The 19,447-nt window shown below is 43.4% G+C and overlaps 3 protein-coding genes across 3 annotated transcripts; 1 reads left to right on the forward strand and 2 right to left on the reverse strand.

Annotated features, from left to right (window-relative positions):
* Positions 1-1,489: 1,489 nt before the first annotated feature.
* Positions 1,490-3,607, reverse strand: HRG_03900 (ankyrin repeats (3 copies) domain-containing protein; the record flags this gene model as incomplete). The annotated part of the gene is made up of 3 exons (XM_044862371.1): positions 1,490-2,257; positions 2,789-3,083; positions 3,156-3,607. 3 exons carry the CDS (start codon positions 3,605-3,607, stop codon positions 1,490-1,492), a joined length of 1,515 nt encoding a protein of 504 aa, XP_044723397.1.
* A 1,031-nt stretch (positions 3,608-4,638) lies between these two features.
* HRG_03901 (uncharacterized protein) lies at positions 4,639-5,247 on the reverse strand (the record flags this gene model as incomplete). Its single annotated transcript, XM_044862372.1, has 1 exon — positions 4,639-5,247. One exon carries the CDS (start codon positions 5,245-5,247, stop codon positions 4,639-4,641), a length of 609 nt encoding a protein of 202 aa, XP_044723398.1.
* A 1,741-nt stretch (positions 5,248-6,988) lies between these two features.
* Positions 6,989-8,721, forward strand: HRG_03902 (putative mg2+ transporter zinc transport protein; the record flags this gene model as incomplete). The annotated part of the gene is made up of 3 exons (XM_044862373.1): positions 6,989-7,000; positions 7,049-7,643; positions 7,727-8,721. 3 exons carry the CDS (start codon positions 6,989-6,991, stop codon positions 8,719-8,721), a joined length of 1,602 nt encoding a protein of 533 aa, XP_044723399.1.
* Positions 8,722-19,447: the final 10,726 nt, after the last annotated feature.

Raw genomic sequence — 19,447 nt, forward strand, 5'->3', positions numbered from 1 at the left:
TTATTAGGATAGGCTTATCTTAACCCGCTCTTCTTAAAGGAAGGTATAGATGTCTAGTAGAGGTCTTTGTCTTTAAGGGTTATTCCCTTAGACTATATTATAGAGCCTCTTTTTACTAGCTTATTCTATAGAGCCTCCCTATGCCTGTTATTTCTTTATAATAGTAAAATAGGAATATAAGGGTATATTCTTATATCTATATATAAGGTAGTTAAGGATCTACTTAAGAGCGTTATTAGGGTTAGTCTCTTAATATAAGTCTATCTTAGCTCCTAGGTTAAGACCGAGCTAAATACTCGCTTAATAGATATAAATCTCTATAAAAAGCTATAGGTTAGTCGCGATTACGCTATTACTAATAACGTAGGCCGCCGGAAAGCGCTAGGCTAAAGCTAGGCTAAGCTACGATTATTATATTAAAAGCTCTCGCCCTATATTACTAACGTATTAACTTACTACGCTTACTTATAAAGTAATATCGGCTCGTTAAGGCGTTAGCCGCTACTAATCGTTTACGCGTTATAAGGGTCTCCTAGGTTAACTATTAAGGTAGTCCGAAAAATATAGTATTTTTACTATTAGCGAATAAGTTATCGCGTTTCTCTAGGTCTCTACGCTAAGGACTATTCTTAATAATAAATAACGCTTATATTCTTTCTAAGAAATAAGTAAATAAGAAGATATTCTAATTAAATAAAGGGATTTAAGGGGATAATAAGAGATCGATTCTAAGCTTATAAAATAGTCTAAAATAAGGTAGTTAGTAACTATTTAACGCTATTTAGTTATAAGAGAGGGCTAGGCTTCGACGCGAGAAGAACATTTAAGCGGAGCAACGGACGAATACGTATAGAGATATAAGATACGTTAGAAGGAGCGCTCGCGGGACGGACGCTATAGCGCGAGAAATAGGCCATCTCGGCGCAAAATAAAGAGGTCGTTAAGGTAGGATTAGCCGTAAGCGGGAATGCACGAAGATAGGATGCCTAGTAGGGGGATAACGGCTAAAGATGAGGGAGGCGACGGGAGAGAAAGGGGAGGAGAGAAGTCTAGAGTATAAGAAAACGGGGAGGATGGAGGTCGGTCTATTTATACGGCTCATGGAGGGCGGGGCCCGGAGGAGGGCGCCTAACCCGATCGGGGATGCCACCATACCCGGCGGGGACAACAGCGTATTCCAGACTACAGATAAGTAATCCCGCCTCGTAGAGGACGATTCAACGCTGCTAACATTGCCTAGCAACCAGGCATACGCACGGCTAGGAGCGGCCGAGAGGTATTGAGACAAGCCACGGATGCTAGATCCAGCCTATTTACATACCGGGAGAGCCTACGCAGCCTAAGGGAATACAATCAACCTCGCCTTCTCTAATATCCCGCTCGCGTATTAAAGAATACTTACATTCGGGCCCGGACGATAGTACGTTGAACTTTCACGGCATAGTCAAGTACGGGCATAGTTCAAGTCTAGTCGAAACCAGCTATCAGCTTAGTGATGGAAAATCCGCTTCAAGAATTGTCTCGTCACTGTCGTGTAATCATACGTGGCGTCGGCGCCCTTGTCGAGCAGCAGCTGAACAACAGCCTGGTTGCCTTTGGCCTTGGCATGCTGCAGTGGCGTCCGAAGCATGCTGTCTTTTGCCTCGAGATCGGCACCTCTGTCGAGTAGCAATCGAACAATAGCCTCATGCCCGAGCGCGGCAGCCCTTGCGAGCGGCGTCTGCTTGCTCTCAAAATCATATGCTTCGATGTTGGCGCCCTTGTCGAGTAGCAACTCAACGGAACCCTTGGCCCCCTCCTCAACGGCCTGGAGGAGCGGCGTTCGCCTATCGTAGTCGATTGCCTCGACGTTGGCGCCCTTGTCGAGCAGCTTCTTGACGAGAGCCTCGTTCCCGTCCTTGACGGCCTGGAAGAGCGGTGTTCGCTGAAAAGGCCCTCTTGCTTCGATGTCGGCGCCTTTGTCGAGGAGCAACTCGATGACGGCCTCATGCCTGTTCCTCATGGCCTGTAAGAGCATCGCCCGACTGCATTCATTTTTGACTTCCACGTCTGCGCCCTTGTCGAGCAGCAGCTTGACGATGGCCGCATGTCTGTTCCTCATAGCCTGTAAGAGCACCGTCCGACTGTATTGATTTTTGACTTCCATGTTGGCGCCCTTGTCGAGCAGCAGCTTGGCGACGGCCGCATTCCCGCCGTCGACAGCCCGCATCAGCGGCGTCATGCCGTTTGCATCCCCCGCTTCGAGTTCGACGGCATTCTGGGTTCGGGATAGCAGTATCTTGACGACAGCTTCATGGCCACCCATGACCGCGCGCGATAACGCACTATGCCCGTCGTCGTCATTTTTGGAGGAAGGGCTGACGTCGCTTCGTGTTAGTAGCAGCCAAACAACCTCGTCGAGTCCGCGTCGTATCGCCCGTGACAGTGCGCTTGGCTGTCCAAAAGCCATTATTTTGGTTAAGCTGTCATTGTCGTATATATCCTCTTTAGAGATGCCATTATCCTTTTCTGCATGTCTTAAACTGCGTGTCGGCGTCAAGCGGCCTCTTTGGATACACACCCTTCTCACGGGACACTGCGCCGGTCTAAATTTCAATAGATCAAGCCGCTCCAGCTTTTCACTCCATACTCTTTCAAATAGCTCCATAGTCAAGGACACGTCTCGCACCCAGATGGCGGTCGGTTCATCTTTGGCACCCCTTTCCTTGCAATGCAGAACGACGACGCCTAATCCTCGACGTCCCCTGCCGATGAAACGGAGTTCTAGGTGGATGCCACTGCCACTCACGGTAAATGGACTGTTAGGCGTGTCTAATGGACTGAACGGAACAATGTTATTAGAGCCGGCAAAGGCAGCTGGAGAGGTAGCCAAGAGTCCGCCGCGGGTGTCGGGGGCTCTCCATGCAAAGAGGCTATAGTCGTCCGAGACTCGCATGATTTCCTCCTGGAGCCTTATGAAGGCCCTCTCCCCCTCACCATAAATGAGTGGCATGTTGATGCTGAATAGGCCCATCAGGCAGTAGGCTCCATCTTCAACCCGAGTGGTTCTTCTCCCAGCAGCCCAGGACATTCTCTGGGCAATGCTGGCCGTTTCGGGGTCGTCGTGTCCAGAGAGGATGGCGACCGGAATGCCTGTGCAGTCGGATAACACGTGCTGCAGGCTTTCCTTGGTTCCTAGGTCCTTCCAGTCCTGGTTCAGAAAATAGACTTGCGGTGGCGCAATGAGCTCTTGCAAGGTCCATCCCCGAGTCAACCACCTGCTCTCTGCCAGGGTAGACTCAGACTGCACATCGGCGAGATGGGCGTAGCATGTCTCGGCCTTGAAGTACCAGAGGTACATGGAGTTGATAGCCTCAGACAACTCGGCGCTGCTCGTCTTGTCGATACAGCATGTGTCGACCCAGAGATAGTCGAAGCCGTCGGCCCTGGCTCTGATGCAGCATTGGCTCACTTTGGAAAAGCCCGTCTTGCTTGACGCTCGCCCTCCTTGGACGTCCTGCAGGCTGACCTCTCCCTCACCCCAAGTATGTGACAGGATGGCGTACTTTGGGACTCGGTCCTGCACAAACTCTATAACCTCGAGTCTGTCCGTCTTGAGCAGCCGCATGGTTCCGGGCAGCGTGGATCAAGGCCCTGGTTGCCGGCGGTGGAAGCTGGAGGCTTGGTGTGTCGAGACTCGGGAGGCAGATCAGGTTTTGTACGGTCCCGATATCTTGCGGCGCTGTCGATCTGTTCAGATAGCCTGAAGGGGGCTTGGAAGGGTTGTGCCTTGGCTGACACGACACCTTTTTGGGCGGAGGTTGGGGTGGCACGAGAACAATGCGGCTGACGTCTTGTACACATTGGAGGGATATTATCGGCCGCCAATCGAACGGAATACCGGTCTGGTGTCTCAGTGCAGGCGTCCGTCAGGATCAGTCGATAGTGCCTGCACCCAGGCAACAAGTGCGGTGGCGTTTTCCAGGCCTTGCATGACTTGCAAGAAGCCGGGCCTTGTTCATGGGGTTAAGCACTTGCATTTCGAGTTCCGCGAAACGAATTCCCTCGATGACGATTGTTGGGATGCCGAGCACTATACGCTGCGACAAGTTCCTTCGAGAGTCGACTCTAGTTCATTACTACGGATATATATAGGCCGGCGCAGAAGAACAGGCACACACAGGCAGGCAGGCAGGCAGGCAAGCCGAATACCCATGGAAAGAGGAACACGCATAATTAGTGTATAGGTATTTTAGGGATGCTGTTTGACCAGCATTTCTGAGCAATTTCCGCTGCATCGTGCTTTCTTGACAAGGACACAGCAAGTCCGTCCGCTGTCACGCATTCGCGCCCAGTCAGCATCACACATTTACTGATAAATGAAGTAGAAGTGGCACCAGTTCTTCAATTCGTCGTGAGGTCTATTCCCGGTTTTCCATGCTTCGGATGAGGGCTTTCCCTGCCTGTTAGCGTTTACTCCGTACGTAGGCAACACTTCTCAGGTTACGACACTAATTAATAGACACACCATCCCGACCCCGAATGCTACCCTTGATATCCTCTCCGAACTAATCATCAAGCCTTGGCCGGCGTTGTAGTGACGTGTTGAGACATTAAGCTATATTAACACGGCGAGTTTAACGCGAGGTTCCGTCGGGCCTAGTTGAGGGCGGCCAAGGCGATCCCGGCAACGCCCAGAGCCACCTTGATGGCGCCCGTCTCCCTTGGCGCAGCACCTTTTTGTGTCTGTGTCGCGCCCTTTGGCTTCCCCGTAATGTCGGCCAGCATTGACGGGCAGACGTCGGCCAATGCGGACGAGATCCCCTCAACAGTAGAGCATTCGGACCACATGGATTGTACATCGGGAGTGATGCTTGACCAAAGAGCGGCCATGGAGCTTCCGATTTTGGTTACCTCGGACCCCAATGGGCCTGTGATGCTTGGCCCGCCCGTGGCCGAGCACATGTCGCCGCTCGGGGCGGTGGTGATCTCCGGGTGTTCGGACAGGTACGACGATAACTTGGAGGTAAATGTCGGCTCCAGGAGAGGGCTCATGCCGCTCGAGATTTTCGAAAAGACCTTCTTGGCAGAATCGGAGCACGACCGGTCGCTTCGACGGCCCAGAGCCTTGTCCCCGGTGGGCGGCATTGCGATGGTGATGACGTTTTGTACAATAGCAATGGGCCCTGACAGTTGGCCTGCAAGGTCGGCGCTTGCAACCGAAGCCGCAGTCCCGAGCAGGGCGAGGAGAAGCGTTGAGGAATGCATTGCAGAGGGTTGTGGTGACAGAATCTTGGTGGTGCAGCGCCGAGAGGTGGGATGGGGCCGACGCTGGGGAATTTATATCTCTTCCTTGACAGCAATCTCATCTCCCAGGCCGACTCCACTCGACCCAGTGTCACGCTCAGCTTGTTTATGCACCAGCGCGTAAAGGGTAATTAAAGCCCGGTCCGAAAAGCCTTGAAAGGGCAGATGGGTCATGGGTGGCCTCGTCGTCTTGTCCAACCAGCCCTTTCACTCTTCCACTAATGACTTCTCCGGGCCGTTCTGGAAGCTGTGGAAGAATACGGTGGCCCAAGTCCAATTCAGCACTGTACGGGAGGATGCCTACCAAGGTTGGCTCTGTTGCCAAGTCAGAAAGGGTCCGAGACAACATGCTTGCTGCCGCGTGCTATTCATGGAACAGCCAATTACATGTATGTAACTACGGGCGGAGTAATAATACGGAGCCCTCCGGGCGGACAAGGTTGCATGATTGTTGCATGCCCGCGGCCCCCGCGGCGTTTGTTGTTGTCGCCCGTCTCCACGTCGATCAGCGTCCTGTTATTTAGCATGGCGAGCCCCTCAGCCATGTATTGGAATACCCATGGACCACGCTGACATCTGTACATATCCCAAGTTGCCCGGGACGCTTTGTGACGTGCGGTTTTGTCTTGACCCACGCGTCCGTGTTGACTGCCCTCCGCGCCGCTCCGTCGACTCCCCACAGGTGGGTTTGTTCCTCGTTGCCTTGCGCTAGGACCTGCCCGGATGACCAGGTCGCAGGCAAACGCCCGTCAGATTCGTACATGTATGTGCAGCGTCCATTGGGACACTATCGAGCGCCCAACCCATGACGGCCAGCACCATTGGACTCGGCTCTCGGTGAGACTGGGGCTGTACGCCTTTATACAGTAGACACGGCCGAGAGCTCGACGATCCGTTGGCCAGTATTTACTCTTGCAAAGTGCAAGCGCCAACAGCTACCCCGTACACTGGCCCCCAATAAATTGAGCCATGTTTCACTCACTCAGTTTGTTTGCCTCTGCCCCCCACCTTGTCATACACACATCTCGGTTATACCCAGTAGTTCAGGTTCAGTTGACAGCGAGCCCAGCGGCTACAACCCAACAAGCCTTATCAAGACAGAGTAGGAGCCGACAACCATGTAAGCCGCTGTACCTGCAAATCCCACCATTGACCGGCTACAGGCCACGGATTACTTAAAGGGGCAACGGGGCCAAGCGGGGGAGAAGCTGGTGGCTTTGCAGCTGGGAAGCACCCGCCAACCTATCATGCCGCCATTCTGACGGTGTAACTGAATCATGCATTTAATAGCTGCACGTTTGACTTCTGGGCGAGGCATATGTAATGATAAATAGCCCAGCTTTCGTTATGCTTTGGTCACCCGTAACAATTTCATCAACTCCGTGCAGACCCTGAAGTTCAGCCCCGGACTCGACTCCTTTCGACTGCGATACGCCATGTCCAAAAGGTACAATTGGTTCAATCCCCAGCTGAGCGAACCAACATACCCCTTCGGTGATATATACGATGAGGAAAAATTATTGGATAGGTGTCGCGACAGCTGGCCAGTGTTGCAAACGTAAGTCCTCTGAATGCTAGCCATCAATGCCCTCCAGAGGCCAATGGTAGCTGATGTATCTGTAGGGATGGAGAGAATCGATATCTTAGCCATGTCAAGAAATTGACTTCTGCGTGGCCGCATCTGCAGATTCTTTCCGACTTTATGGACACGACCGTGACGCCAAAGCGGTGGAAAGACTTTTTCGATCCCCCAAACAAGAAGACAGAGGCTGTAAAGTGGAAGAAGATCGCGATTGAGGAGCACCAGCTGAGCCGAGCCAAGAAGACAAGGGTGTGCAGGCTGGACTATTACGCCGGTGGTGAACGAAAAATTCACCCTTGCGATGACACAGATGGGCTGCATGCGCTCTTCGACGATGGTGCAGAGACCGACGGGCAAGAGGAAGGAGCCAGACTCCGACTGTTTGTTGTCGAAGACCTCTCACGAGAAGTCATCGAGAAATTTGGTTCAAAGTTCGACGTTGATCCCTCATTCTTCCGGTCACATCTTATGGACTATGTCTGGTGCAACATTCGAGACTTTTGGAGGGATCCCCCGAATCTCTACCTTGCCGCTCAACAACAGTCTTGGTTCCAGCTTCGTTTCGTAATACCTCGGTATTTTACGACCCCGGACTCTTTCGAAGCAGGGACCAGCGAGGCGGAAGCGTTCAATGTTTTTAGACGGCTGGACGATGACCAGAACAGGAGTCGCTGGGATGAGGAGGCAATCGTGGGCATTATGAGGACGAGGGTGTCCTTCTGGCTACGCCCTGTGGATGAGAAGCAGGCAGAGAACCCTCATCGAACTGATATCGGTAGGTGCCCACACCCCGTTACGTCTCCCTGCGGTGATAAGTAAGGCCGTTGATCTCTTGCTGACTTACTTTCCTCTTTTCAGGTATCCTCCTGCTGGATCCTACCATCGAGCAGGGACTGCCTCTCTGGCGCCACTATCGCAACTGGAAGACGCCTCCGCCCATGAAAGGAGGGGAGGGTTACAATGAAGAGAACTTTGAAAACCGAAAAACCTTCTTTGATGACTTCATCCACTGGGCCAAGGCTCCTCAAGTATTCGACGGCCGGAAGGGCCCTTCGCCATCCCCCAATGGCGATTCTCTATCGCCAGAGAAGCAACGGTGGGCAAACGCTGGCCTTCCGCTACAATCTCTCCTGCACCGTATCTGCTCCGAGTGGCTGACCATGGCCGACTATGTCAAAACTCGACTCAACCAGGTCGAGTTGGAGGTGTCCAGCCCAGAACACTTCCTTGCCAACGGCACCCAGATCGACAGTGTCCTGACAAAGTTGCACACCTGGAGGCGATCCGTCCCAGTTTACAGGGAAATGCTGGAGGAGACACTGGAGACGGTGTTTGGGATCTCCTCGCGGTTATCTATGTTGCTGGGCGGTAGTCTTGACGCATCTGACCCTAAGTGGAATCCCGGGAGGGGGACAACCTGTCTCTGTGTTGGCCGGCCGGGCAACCTGACAGGCGATGTGGAAGGAGTCAGTGCCTACCGCTACGACTTTGCCTTGGCCTTGGCGCACATGGAGGAGCACCAGAAGCGCATCGACCGGCTCGCCTCCATCGTCACGGCAGCAATCAACATTGAAGATGCGCGGCGGGGATACACGGCGAACAGGAATGTGAACCGGCTGACCCTCCTGGCGACCCTCTTCGTCCCTCTTAGTCTTGTCGCTTCGTTGCTTTCGATGCAGCCGGGCGTTGAGCAGTTGAGAAACACGGCCGTGCTCTGGGCTGAGATCGCGATCCCGTTGGCATTCGGCGTCTGGCTGATCGCTAACACCCTTAACTCGGCCTGGTTCCAACTCCGGACGCAACCTCTGCGGGACAGGTTGAAGGGTGGGCCGTGCTCCTCTCGCAGGGGCTGAACATGGAAGGTAAGAGTCAAAATATTAATCGAGGTTTGTCTGGACTATCTAAGAAGAGGCGGGGATCGTCTCCTTATTCATAGCTCGATAGTGCTCGGGGCGTACCGCTACTAAGGCCATCCTGAGTTTAATAAATTAGTAAATAGGTCGATATTATTAATATTAGGTGGATTTAATAATCCTTAAAGAGCACTTAATAATATATATATAAGAAAAGGCGTAGACTAGGAATAAAGAGATAAAGAATATACCTTTTTACTTATTGCCTTCTAGCCTAAATAAATATTAAGGCGAAAAAATATTATTACGTTATCTTAGCTAACTTTTTAAAATAAAGCCTAAAACATAGGAAAAGCATACGCCTAGAATCCTCGCGAATAGTATATTACGCCCCTCTAAGTATAGCCTCGCTTAGCTACTAGCGGGTGCGTAATATACTACTAAAGATTATAAACTAGGCGAGGTTTTCCCTTATATAGGTAGAAAACTCTTCCCCGACTTCGCTAACTAAGGGTATATGCCCCTTACTAACGGGACCTAGCCTAGACCTAACCTAGGACCCCGGCCTAGGCCTAAGGAGGGCCCTTATAACCCCCCCCCCCCTTTAACCTAAGGGCCGAAATAAGTACCTTAAAAGCTAGGGCCCGCTTAAGAGAAGCTTTAAAAGGCTAATACCTTTTAAAGACCTTAGAAGAAAGGCCTAAGGCCTAAGACTAAGACTAAGAGGATACTAAGATAAAAGATAATACTTAGCTTATATTAAAGACTAGCTTTTTTAGGCCTAGCCTAGCCCTACCTTAAGCTAGCTACTTTTAGCTTAGCTAGCTTTTAAAGTAAGTAATAAGGTATAAGAGAGCTACCCTTAATAGCCTTATTAGCCTTATACTTATCTAACCTATATTTTAATACTTATAGTAGACCTAGCCCTAGCCTTAGTATCCCTTTCCTAGGGACTAGGCCTAGGGCTTCCTTTAGTAAGCCCTCTAGGCCCTTAAGGAAGCCTAAAAAATTAAACCCTTTTATAATACCCTTATAAAAAGGCTTAAGAAGGTAGCTATAAGGACCCTAGACCGCTAATAGCCTTAGTAATAGCCCCCGTACTAGCCTAAGGCCGCTTAGTAGCCTAAAGCTACTTAAGGAAACCTTAAAGCTAGCTCGTAAGCTAAGGTTACTATAAAAAGGCGCCTAAGGCTCTAGCTAAGGCCCTAACTAAGGCCTTAGCTAAGAGGAAGGTAAAAGAGAACTTTTAACTTATCTTAAAGCTAAAGAAAGGATCGCTAACGCTAACTATTAGACTTATTACTCTTTATAGTAAGGTTAATAAAGCTATAAGAGAACTAGCTATATTAGCTCTATTAACTTTAAATAAAGGTAATATAGTTATAGTAATAAAGGCCCTTTTTATAGTAAAGAAGCTTTTAAAGTAATAAGATAAGTAGTCCTTATACCTTAAGGGGATACCTATTAAATCGGCCGACCTTCTTACTAGCTAGACTAAGCTAGTAGTATAGAGCGTCCCTAACCTCTTAGAAACCCTTATCTAAGATATCTTTGCTATAGAGGCTAAGACCTATAGCGGAATTAATATCCTAGGGCAGCTTAGGTAGCTAGGCACCCTAGGCCTAATATAAAAAGTAGGATCCGTTATCTTTATAGTCTCTTTAAAGGCTATAAGAGCTAAATAAAGGAAAAAAGGCCTCTATATAATAGGTCTATAGATTTAGGTTAAGGCCTATAAGGAATATATTATATATATATAGTATTATAGGTGCCTTTCTTTTAGCTATAACCCCTAGACCTACCGGCAGCCTATTAAGTATACCTTTTACCTAGAAAAGTACTTAACTAAGGATTACGGCTGCCTTAGCTATAAGGCTAGCTAAGGCTACTCTTACTTTAAGGTTTAATACTATAACTATAAAGGAGAGTACTTTATAACTATTAATAGATATAAGTAATAAGTATAGGATCGGGTAATTAATAATATAAGTAGAAGGATTAGTCGAAGGGGTATAAGGTAGGATTTCGTCTAGAATTTATAACGAGTATATAAGGGGCTAAATAATATATTAAAAGAATAGCGTTATAAAAGATACTTATAAACTTATTTATCCTATCTACTACTCTTAGGGAAATCCTTTGTCTTTTATAGACTATTGCTCGCTTACTAGTAAACTAATTAGTTAGCTTTCTAGTATATTATATAGTGCTTAAAAGCTCTATCTATAGTATATCCTCTTAACTTAGTAGGTAGTCTAATCGTAATATAATAGTTAACGTAAGACTATAGGTTCTAGTATAAGTAGTAGATTTAACTAGAATATTCTATGCTCTACCTATTCTCGTATCGCGGATATCTTCGGAACCGCTAGGCTAAAATAGGCAATAGGGTATCTATTCTACTCGTAATTAACCTATGCATTTTATATATATTTTTATTTATTAGGATAGGCTTATCTTAACCCGCTTTTCCTTAAGGAAGGTATAAATATCTAGTAGAGGTCTTTTATCTTTAAGGGTTATTCCCTTAGACTATATTATAGAGCCTCCTTTTACTAGCTTATTTTATAAAGCCTCCCTATACTTATTATTTCTTTATAATAGTAAAATAGGAATATAAGGGTATATTCTTATAATAACTAATAATATATAATATAGAGTTTATAAGGAAATAACTAATACTTAATAGCCTTAGCCCCCTTATATTTATAAGGCCCTTAGGGCCCCTTAGCTCCCCTAAGCCTAACTATAACCCTATTAGTATTATATAGTATAATACTAATAAGTAGGAAATAGCTAACCTATTAATCTTAAAGTAGGCCTTAGAAATAAAAGCAGACCTTATCTTATTATAAGAGCCTTACCTTTATAAAATTAATAATAGCTATATCCCTATATAGTATTTAGCCTATAACGTTATAACCCTTATCCCTTCTACTAACTTTCTTAAGCTTACTAAGAGGCCTAAGGTTATAGCTTATAAGAGGAAGGAAGCTTAAATAAAAGCTAGCCCTAGCTTTAACTTCTTTTACGATCTTAATATATAGGCTATAAAGGTAAAAGGCGCTAAGATATTTACCCTTATTAACCTATATAATAAAAAAGAAGTTAAAGGGGCCTTAGCTAGCTAAGGCTAGTAAGGGCCCCTTATAATAAAAAGGCTACTATTAATAGCCTAGCTCTTATAATAGCCCTTCCTACTAATAAGGGACTTTAACTTATACTACCTTTATTAAAACCCTTTTATAGAACCCTTTAAAGCCTATAAGGTAGAAGCTCTTATTAGCTAGCTAAACCGCTATAAGGCTTCCTTACTAATAGACCTTAAGGTAGCTATAAAAGGCACCTATTAAAAGAAAGGCTTAAAAAGGGCCTTAGTTATAGACCTTACTTTTTATAGCCCCTTTAAATAGCTAACTTATAATAACTAGTATTATTCTTAAGGGATAAACCTATAAAAGGGTTTATATTAGTAGATATAATAAGGTATAGTCTAAGTAATAATAAGTATATTACGTTAGTAATAAGTTAAAGGTTATAGGCTATAGACTATATCTAGGTAATTAAGTAATTAGAATTAAAGATAAGATTATAATAAAGATCGGAATAATTATAATATATATTAAAAGCTAGAGAGCTATCTATTTAAAGGAGTAAAAGTAGGTAGCTATATATACCTATAAAGACTATCCTTAGATTATAGGCCTAGCTATAATCCCTAATATTAAATTGTATAAAGTATAGTAATCTTATTAATCTTAGATTACTTAGATCTCTATAATCCCCTTAATCCTATATTTATTAGATAGTTATACTAACTATTTATCCGTTAAACTATATTATATACTTAACGCGATTAACCGTTAGCGGCCTAGTAGCTATAGAGAGGGCTATAAAAAAAGATAACTTAGAAAGGATAGCTTCCCTTTTAATTAGAACCCTTATAGAGGCCTCGAATATAGTAATACTAAAAAAGAGGCCTTATAAGAGATCTAAGCCCTAGTAGACTAATAAGCTAACTTACTTTTAAAAAGCCTTTAGCTTAGCTTAATAGGCTTATAGGCTAGCTTAAGATAAGGAGAGCTAAAAGAGCTTTATAGAAGCCTAAAATAGCTTTAAGTATATTATTAAGGCTACTAAAAAGTAATACTAAGAGAGTTTCTTAATAAAAGTAATAAGAAAGGATATCTTTATAGCTTTTTCTTATATTAAGGCTAGAGCTAACCTTACTCTTCTTAGTATCTTATATATAAAAGAAAAGATAGAGGTAAAAGCTAATACCTTTATAGAAAAATATAAGGCCTTTTTAATAACCCTTTTCCTAACCCTAGACCCTAGCCCTAGCCCCCCCCTTAGCCCCCCTTAAAGCCTAGAAAAAGAAGAGCCTCTAGGCTATATAAGTAGTAAGGGCACGGATAAGTAAGACTAGCTAGAGCTAAAAGACCCTAAGATTAAGAGGGCTATTTTTAGCTCTTTTAATAAGAAAGCCCTTAGCTTAGACTCCCTTAGCTTCCTCCTTATTTAATATATATATAAAGCTATCTATATAGTCTTTAATAGGGCTTATAAAGCTCTATTTAACTAAGGATACTACCTTAAGGTATAAAAGGAAGCTATAGGAATTATACTTCCTAAGTAAAATAAGCTAAACTATACTATCCCTAAGGCCTATAAGGTTATAAGTCTACTTAATTACTTAGGAAAGGTCCTTAAAAAGCTATTTACTACTTAGCTAAGCTATTTAGCTAATACGGCCGGGCTTCTAAACCCTATATAGCTAAGGGGATAAAAATAGTAGTTAGCTATAAATATAACCTTCCTCCTTTTATACTATATCTAAAAGAAGCGGGAGTCTAATAAGAAGGCTATTACTAATACCCGCTTATTAAATATAAAGGGCGCCTTTAATTTTATATCGAAGGAATAGCTTATAAGTATTATAAAGTAGGTAAAGGCGTAGGCCTAGGTATAGTCCGTTAAAAGAAAGTTAATAATCTATAAAGAGGAAAAGGAAGAGAAGTACGGGCCTAGCCTATATAGGCATAGAGGCCGCTTATATATAGACTTAGCCTAGACCCTAGTCTAGGCCTATATAAGGCAAAAGCCTTTATATTATACCCCTACCTAGCTTTTAAAGAGGCGCGCCTTTAAATAATACTTAATACCGCGCCTAGGGGGACGGAACCCTTACGCGGACTATATATACCTAGTCGCGGAAAAAACGTTAGTAAATAACGTATAATACCCTCTTAAGCGAGCTTCTTAGATAGACTATATTATTAGTAAGGGCCGCGCCCTAAGAGTCGGGCTTTAGTACTTCTAGCTAAGGAGTAAAGGCATATAGAACGGCGTATAGCTAGCTTCGGTAAGCTTATAGTATCCCGCCCTACCTATATCGGCGAATAGTAGTAGCTCTTAGTACTATAATATAGGGGATAGTACTTTAGTATATAAGGCTTTGCTCCCTCTCGTATAAGGCTATATAGGCACTCCCTTTCGCTATAGTTATATTATATTAGTAGCCTTCTTATATCTTAGCCGCCCTTTCGGTCGCTATAGGTATACGTCCCGTTTATATAGTAGCTACTACTATACGCGAGGGGACGCCGACGAAGCTTATAGAGGCGTTACGAAGATTACTCGTCGCTAGAGTCGCTATTATTAAACCTAACCTCCTTTCTATCCTAGCGCGTGCGCCCCTCTACTACCTAGAGTGCGTTTACCCGCGCCTCCTAGCACGGGTACTTTAAAAACTAATAGGATTTACTACTATAGCCTATATAGCGACCTTTCTATCGCTACCTCTTTCTATCTTCGGTCCTCGAGGTAGAGATAGAGATATCTATAGTATTACTAGCGTTATCCTCTTCTTATACTATAAAAGAAGACGAAAAAAGAAACTTATTACTACTAAGCTTATAAAGAAAGTAGATAAGATCGGTATATATATCTAGTAATATAGACCTTTCGCTTAGATAGGTACGCTAATTTATATTTAAGCTCGTAATAAGGCAATTATACTTTACCGCGTTAGGCTAGCTATATATATTTACTTAATAAAGTACCTCTTTAAACTATATAAGGTAGGCCGGAATAGCTTTATTCCGCTTTTAATAGAGCGTTATAAGCTCCTAGCCTACCGACTTAGCTATATTAAGTTCGCCGTAATTAATATAAAGCTTTATAAGGAGGTCGGCTAGTCTATTTATATTAGTACGCGTAAACGGTAAAAGATACTTTTATAGGTATAGGGATAGGCTTACGTAAAGATAGTCGAATTAGGCGCGGATATCCCTTATTACGGCGCTATTAGTATAAAGCTTTACTTCTATATAAAGTAGTTACGGCTCGAGCTCCGCGGAGGAGCCGTCGAACTTACTAAGGTATAGTAGTACCGCTCTTAGTCGTACGGAGCCCTACTATTATAAGAGGCTCTTAATTACCTAGGCGAACTAAGTATTATATTCGCTTTAATTTTACGACTATAGGAGTATAGATATTTCGCGTATATATACGCTAGCGCGGGCGGTTTAACTAGACTAGGTAATTAAACGTTAGCTTTAAAGGCAGCTAATAATAGCTATTCTATATATAGGGATATAGAGAGGGTAAAATAAAGGGTAGATTATACTATTATAGAGTAGGTAGAGGTATAGGCTTATACTTCTTACTTAGTTACCCTATAAGGTAGGCTTACGACCTAGCTATATAGGACGACCTCGCTAACTTAAGCTCTAACCTAGGTGCCTTAAGCTATATTAGGCTATATATATAGCTCTTCCGCCTCCTTAAAGGCTTAGTAGCTCTTATAGGACTTAATTATAACTTAGAAAGAAAGAAAGCTAGCTAGGAGCCCTTATAGGCCTTAGAGCCTAAGGTCTTTATTATAATAATAGAAGCCCCTAAGCCCTTAGCTAAGAAGTAGTACTAACGCCTCTTAGCTAGACTAGCTAGCTTAAAAGACTTTTAAGTTACGGCCCCTAGCCTTTTATACTAACGGCTTTAATAGGTGCCCTAAGAGGTCCCTTATAAAGACTAACGCTTACTCTTTTTATAAAATAGGCCTAGAAAATAGGCCTATTAAAGCGTACTATAAGAACCTAGGGCCCTTAATCGAAGTAGCTAATATAGAGCTATTCGCGATACTAAGGGTCTTAGAGGACCTAGCTAGGAGGCCTCGGCCCTTAAGGCTTAGCCCCCTTAACCCCCTTATAAATACCTATATTTTTATAGATAGCTAAGCCGCTATAAGGAAGGTTATAGGTTTCTTAGACCTAGCTATATATATTAAAAGGCTCTTATCTAGCTTAGAAGCCTTTTATAATATATAGCTATATTAGTACCTTAGCTACCTAAGGATCTTTAGTAATAAGCTAGCTAACTAGCTAGCTAAAAGAAGCTTAGAGACCCCTACCTAAGGGGCCCCCTTAGTCTTTATTAGCTACTTATAAAAAAAGGTCTAGTAAGCTACTAAGGACTATTAAAAGGGACTCTAGGCTACTAAGGCGGCTAAAGGCCCTAGGGCTAAGGGCCTAGGTAAGTACTATATATCTATTTAAAAGACCCCCCGCCTAGCCCTTAGCCTAGAAAAGGACTTTATAAGGAGGCCTAGGCCGACCCTCTTAGCCTTTTACTAGCTCTTCTTTAAGGCTAGCTTCCTATTTTCCTTCTTAAAAAGGACTAATAAGGTAGACCGAGACGACTACCGCTATAGCTAAGGAAGGTATATAGCTAGGCACCTTATCTTAAGGTGCCTAAACTATAGGAGGGAAAGAGAGGTCCTTTACTAGACCTTTAAAAGATAGAAGGGGGCCCTTAGCCTACCTATTCTCTATAGCTCTAAAGAAGGAAGGGAAGCCCTTCTAACCTTCTTAGCTAAAATAGAGATAGGGATAGCTAAGTAGCTTAAAAAGAAGTAACCTAGGGGCCCTAGGGCCCTTAAGGGGGAAAATTACTACGAGGGAGGAACTAAACTAACCTTTCCTTTATCCTTGCCTTTATAGCTACCCTTTCCTTAATTAGTTATAAGCCCCCGGGCTCTATAGCTAGCTAGGACTACTAATAAGGGCCTAGGCCCCTTTTAGCCTCGCTATAGCCCTAGAGGCTATATACGAGTAATAATATAAAAAAAAAGTCTTTATCCTACTAACACTTACTCTTTTAGTAGATTAGCCGATAGTAGCTCGAGATTACTTAGTCTAGTAAATAACTCACTCTGCCTTTACTACTATATTAAAAGCCCTATAGGAAAACATTAGTGCAATGCTAGACTGATGTCTAACCATATTATTACAGCCAAAAAAGCTCATGTCGCCTATTATTGTTAGCATTCGCTATACTTAATTGACCCCCTAAACCGTTAGTTTGGCCGTCGAGGTGAGCAGACAGAACAGGATTCAACGTCATGTCCCCTTACTAATATCAAAATAATAAGGTCCAAGCTAATTGGCATCGACATCGTCAGGGTGTATATATATTCTCACTTAACCTATAGCTTTGCAAGGATAAAGGGGTTTTTTATTTACTATTGGCATAGTTATATAATTATTGGTTTAAACACGGGTGTTATCCTCACCAGCCATGCGTAGCCCGTCGTGCTCGGTTCCTTGAGCGAATGCTAATGAAAGTAGCTAGAGCAAGAGGGTACATATCATTGTGGCAAATAGATTGCGTGTCCTATTTCGTGGGTACATGTTGCTCGTAAGGATGAGGGGCTAGCTGGAGATGTTCTTTTTTATCGCTGCCACGGCGCTAAAGGTTTGCTCGAGTCGGTCCGAGGCAATGTCCGGCCACGGTACGGAGGAAGCTTTTAATAGTCGTTGCTAACGCTAAAATAACCCCTATTAAGAAAAAGGAAGAACGTACTAAATTTCTATGGCTCTACGAAGTATTCCCTGCTAATACCGGTACTATCCCTCCTTCCCTCTTAATACTTATTGCCGCCTTCTAATTTAATGATTTTCTATATATACTAAGGAATTCGCTTAATCTAGCTTTATATCTTCTCTTATAGAAACTCTTTCTAAGCTGCCTCCTAAGTAGAAATAGCTTTAGCCCGGCTTTTTAGGGCGCTTTTTTTTATAGTAGTTCTTTTTAGCTAAGGCTAGTAAGGCTTAATAGTATTAAGATTAAGCGAATTACTATACTAAAGAAGGCGCCGGACTTTATAAAGCTATATACCTACTACTAGATATAGTAGTTATAAGCCGGAGCCTTATCTTCTTATATAATTATCCTAGGAAGATCCTTCTTATATTCCTTTACGAAAGGAAAGAGCTTTAGAATTAAGATCTTAGTTTAGTAGCGATACTAATCGATGCCGCCGCGCTTAGAGCTTTAGGAGAGTTTACCGTTCTTTAAATTCTATCGCTACTTAGGCTTTAGTCTAGGAAGCTACCGTAGGTTTAGTCGTCGCATACCGTTATTAAGTTCCTACGTCTCTTTTATTAAGGGCTCTAATTCCTAGTTTATTTTCGCGATATCTTCTTCCGAAGCTTTCTTCTCCGTAGTAGTTTCTAGAGCCTAATAGTAGCAAGGGCCCTTTTTATCGTAGGAAACGCAGCCCTAGAATATAAATTTAGAGGATCCTTTCTATCTCTCGCGAAGATAGCTATAAACGAAACGTTCGTTAGCTTTTCTTTAAACGCGATAGTTTCCTCGGCGGTATAAAAGAATAACCAAAGTCTCGTTAGACTAAATAACCTTCTTTTAATCCTTAAGGGTCTAGTCTTTATACGAGAAACACTACTTAAGTCGGTCTCTTATTATCTTCTTTATTAATCTAGGCTTCCTTATTAGCTTAGTCTTCCGGAAACTAGCTTTCTTTAATACCCTCTATATAGTAATAAAAGATACTAAATACCCTACTAAATTAAGCTCGGTAGTAATATTAGTATAGTTTTTTCCCTTTTATACTAGTCTTAGCGAACCTTCTTAAAAACCTTATTTTTAATAGTAGCTTACTTAGATAAATAGCTAAAACGAGGAGTATCTTAAAGCTATTCGTCTTATATAGTTAACGGTAGCTAGTTTAGCTAAAAGCCTCGCTTAATTACTTAAGCGTATATACTATTAATTATATAAATCGAAATTCTAGTTAAAGAAGAAATCTCTATTAATAATTTGCTGCTATAAGGCGCCTTTAACGTAATAATTAATACTTAAGTTAAAATATTAGTCTTTATTTTATAAGAGAAATAATAGTTAAGTAAAGAAATTAAGGGGAAATTATAGATATAGGAGGAAAAGTATATATATAGGGTTCTTTATTCTTCCTTTTTCTTAATAGGGGTTATTTTAGTATTAGCAATAACTATTAAAAGCTTCCTTTATATAAAGGCAGCCTTTAAAAGATATCGGCTACGCTAAATTAGACCCTATAAGGAAAAAGGAAGTAGTAACTAAATTACTATAGCACCGTTCCTAGCTTATACCTAATCTAGCCTACCCTCGCGATATTTATTACCGCCCTTAAGTTTAATTATTTTATATATATAACGAGGGATTCGTTCGATCTAAGCCTATATCTTCTCTTATAGTAGCTCCTTCTAAGTAAGATCTTAAGCTATAATAGCCTTAGCTCGGCTCTTTAGCGCGCCCTTCTTTATAGTCGTTCTTTTTATCTATAGCTAAGCTAGCTTAATAGCGTTAAAGTTAGGCGAGTTACCGTACTAATAAAGCTATTAAATATCGTAAGAATTATAGAATCGTTGCTAAATATAGTAGT

This window comes from Hirsutella rhossiliensis, assembly GCF_020360975.1.
Source record: "Hirsutella rhossiliensis strain HR02 chromosome Unknown scaffold00003, whole genome shotgun sequence".
NCBI lineage: Eukaryota > Fungi > Ascomycota > Sordariomycetes > Hypocreales > Ophiocordycipitaceae > Hirsutella > Hirsutella rhossiliensis.